Source organism: Lactuca saligna, chromosome 9 (genome assembly GCF_052625555.1).
Source record: "Lactuca saligna cultivar CGN05327 chromosome 9, ASM5262555v1, whole genome shotgun sequence".
In the NCBI taxonomy this organism is placed as follows: Eukaryota; Viridiplantae; Streptophyta; class Magnoliopsida; order Asterales; family Asteraceae; genus Lactuca; species Lactuca saligna.
The window spans coordinates 161,771,750-161,775,165 of record NC_136425.1 but is presented as its reverse complement, the minus strand read 5'-3'; the positions used below and the strand labels follow the sequence as shown (position 1 = coordinate 161,775,165).

Below are 3,416 nucleotides of genomic sequence, written 5' to 3'. Positions count from 1 at the left end.
TATGATATTCTTTCAAGATTTGGTTTTGGCCTTTTAGTTTTAATACTCGTGTTTTGTCCTTTCCTTTGGTAGAATCACACTTTTGAAATAATATAATCAATAAACAAAATAAAACACTAAACTTTTGTTAATCAGATATTTTATATTATATTATTTCAAATAAAAAAAAATAGAAATTCCCTTTCCTAATCATTTTCCACCGATTTTTTGTTCATTTGGGCCCAAACAGCCGAACCATGACAAACTATAGGGGCCCAAAACAATGTCCAGTCAGACAAAGATGGAATGTTGTTTGAAATTACTGAAGCATCCCATACCACTCAACCCTCGTCTCATTAACATCAAGGGTAAAATCGTATTTTCAAATTCGCAATTCAGGACTTAAAACCTAACTTTTTGGTGTTTTAAAATCAGAATGACTTTCGGATACGCTCAGACACATTTTGACACAACTTGTAAATTTCTTCCATTAATGAACCTTGAAAAAACGCCATTGAAGAATCTTCTTGACGATTAAACGCTTGTGGGAGTGTGTATCGGCTTCGTAAGACCAACCGAAGAAGCTTCGTCTTGCTAATTTGGTAGGTGTTCCACGCGGATTGATAATCGTTTTCATGTCGATTTTTTTGGAATCTGTGAAAAGGAATCTCTATTGTCTATTAGGATATCTTCTGTTTTATTTGTTTAATCCGTAGGAAATTATCGGAAAACACCTGTTTATACCAAAAACCATTAGTTTATTGTGGTCAGTTGGTATTCCAATTTGCTATAACTAGAAGGAGACGTGAATTAGGGCTTTTAATATGTTTTCCGATTCTCTTACGATTTTCCTTTTCAGAGAGATGTGTGTGCATATACGTTACATATTATACTTCTCAAGGTGTTTGATTGTTGTTTTCTGACCAAAGGTTCTTCATTACCGGAAAGATGACATGGCTACCTGAGATTGACGTTGCGACGCCGTCAAATTGAGTTTCGAAATTCGTCAACCGCCTAAGGTAATTTTTCTTTTCTAGACTTACATGACGAGTTCGTTGAAACGTTGTTACAATTTATGACTTCTGATCGATTTCAACTTCTGCTGTAAAAACTTTTGAGAATCGGTGTTGTTTCAACACACTATTTTTGATTGAAAAAGACTACTCTATCTCCATGTGATCAACATCCTGTCGTATCTAATCTAAGGATCCTTTTACGATTGTCTACTTTTTGTGCTTTTCTGTTTGTTAGTACTCCATGGTTTTACCTTTGTGCGTTTCCAGTTGTAGAAAGTGTTATTGAACACCTCCATAAGGGACCTACATGGAAGAACTTGAACCAGTGAGACAATTAGTTAATTTTCATTTTCTTTATCTTTCTCTTTCTTTTTTCTCTTTTCCCCTGTCTTTTCTCATCAATAGTGTTACTGAGTTCTTTATCAAAAGAAAGCCATGTACGATTACATTATTACATAACATGGTAAACAATCAACTGTTTGATGAGTTCCTTTTTGAATAGTTCATCATAGATGCCTAGCTCTCTATCATTCTAATTAATCTCCCAATCTTATTGCAGAATTTAGATAACTAATAATATGTTAGTTACAAAATGCATCCTTTTTTTCATCTAGAAACCTTTCAATCATTATTTGTTTCAAACATTTTGCTTATATTTCGGGTAAAAGGTAAAAAAGATTCTTGTTGTCTTCTAGGACTATAACTCAACTATTATTTAATCGTAATTTAATTTAAAAAATCATAACTCGTTTCAAATCATTTCTTCCAGATGGATTATTCAACGAAGCGTTCCACCTCCAACAAAAGCAAACTCGTTCGTACTTTCGCAAAAGTTCTCCACATTCGATCTACAACACTCTACGATAAATTCCAGAAAACAAAATCATCGGAAAATATCAATAATAATGAGAAGATTAAAGAAGAAAAGCTTCGTGAAAAAGCAACAATGGCAGCCTTCATCTCCAAACTTTTCGCCACAATTTCTTCCATCAAATCCGCTTACGCTCAATTACAATACGCCCAATTCCCTTACGACGCTGAAGGAATCCAATCAGCCGATCAAATCGTCGTCGCCGATTTGAAAACTTTATCCGAATTAAAACAATCTTTTTTAAAAAAACATCTTGACGATTCTACCCCTGAGATGACCCTACTCTTTTCAGAAATCGAAGAACAAAAGAACCTCGTGAAAACATACGAGATAACGTGTAAGAAATTGGATAATCAAACGAAGCTCAAAGACTCTGAAATCATTTTTCTAAAAGAAAAATTAGAAGAAAACAGAAGAGAAAACAAATCGATTGAAAAACGATTGAATTCAAGCGGAACTTTATCCAATTTATGGAATTTCAATTTTTTATCATTGAAACCCACCAATTTTGTCTCGGTTTTCAAACAAACAACAAAATCGATTCGGAATTTGGTGAAGTTTATGATCATCGGAATGGAATCCGCAAACTGGAATCTTGATTCCGCCGCTACCGCGATCCATCCCGACGTCGTGTACTGGGACCCGACACATATATGCTACGCGTTCGAGTCGTTCGTGTGTAGAGAGATGTTCGACGGATTCAACTTTCCGGAGTTTTCGCAACACGGGAATCGTCAATGCCGACGTTTCTTCTTCGATAAGTTTACGGAATTGAAGAGTTTGAAAGCGAGGGAGTACGTGACATCGGAACCGGAATCGAAATTCGCTGGATTCTGTAGAACAAAGTATCTGAATCTCGTTCATCCGAAGATGGAAATGTTAGTTTTTGGGAATTTGAGTCAACGGGATTTGGTCAACGCTGGGGAGTTCCCGGAAACGGATTTTTTCGATTTGTTTTTGGAGTGTGCTAAAAGGGTTTGGGTTTTACATTGTCTGGCTTTCTCGTTTGAACACGTGGCAAGTGTATTCCAGGTGGCAAAAGGGTGTCGGTTTTCTGAAGTGTTTATGGATAGTGTAAATGAAGAGGCGTTTTTGTCGGCGGGAAGTTCGCCGGAGGTGGGGTTTACGGTGGTTCCTGGGTTTAAATTGGGTAAGACCGTTATTCAGTGTCAGGTGTATACGATTTGATCGCCGGATATGATTCCACCTGTCACCGGTCTGACGGTGGACGGTGGTTAAAAGTCTCCAGTTTTGTTAATATAGTAGTAGTGGAAGAATGTGTATTTGTAAACTCTATTCGTTATAATTGAATTTTGTATATTAGTTTTGCCATTTATGTATTGATAAAATACAAACAAATATAGTCGGTTTTTTCTGTATTGTCAAAAAAAAAAACATAAAACAAAAATTGGTTGGGGTTATATCCGTTATAGTGACTGTGTAATATAGTAGGTTATCTTTGATGACACTTATATATTTTTTAATGTATAAGTATATATTTTTACGCTGATGCCAGCTTTATTGTTTCTTTTAAAATTATGGCCCTCGTA

The 3,416-nt window shown here is 35.7% G+C and overlaps 1 protein-coding gene across 1 annotated transcript; it reads left to right on the top strand.

Annotated features, from left to right (window-relative positions):
* Window positions 1-410: 410 nt before the first annotated feature.
* On the top strand, window positions 411-3,198 carry LOC145015413 (protein GRAVITROPIC IN THE LIGHT 1-like). Its single transcript, XM_078973885.1, has 3 exons — window positions 411-581; window positions 909-998; window positions 1,765-3,198. Exon 3 carries the CDS (start codon window positions 1,765-1,767, stop codon window positions 3,052-3,054), a length of 1,290 nt encoding a protein of 429 aa, XP_078830011.1. The 5' UTR covers window positions 411-581; window positions 909-998; the 3' UTR covers window positions 3,055-3,198.
* Window positions 3,199-3,416: the final 218 nt, after the last annotated feature.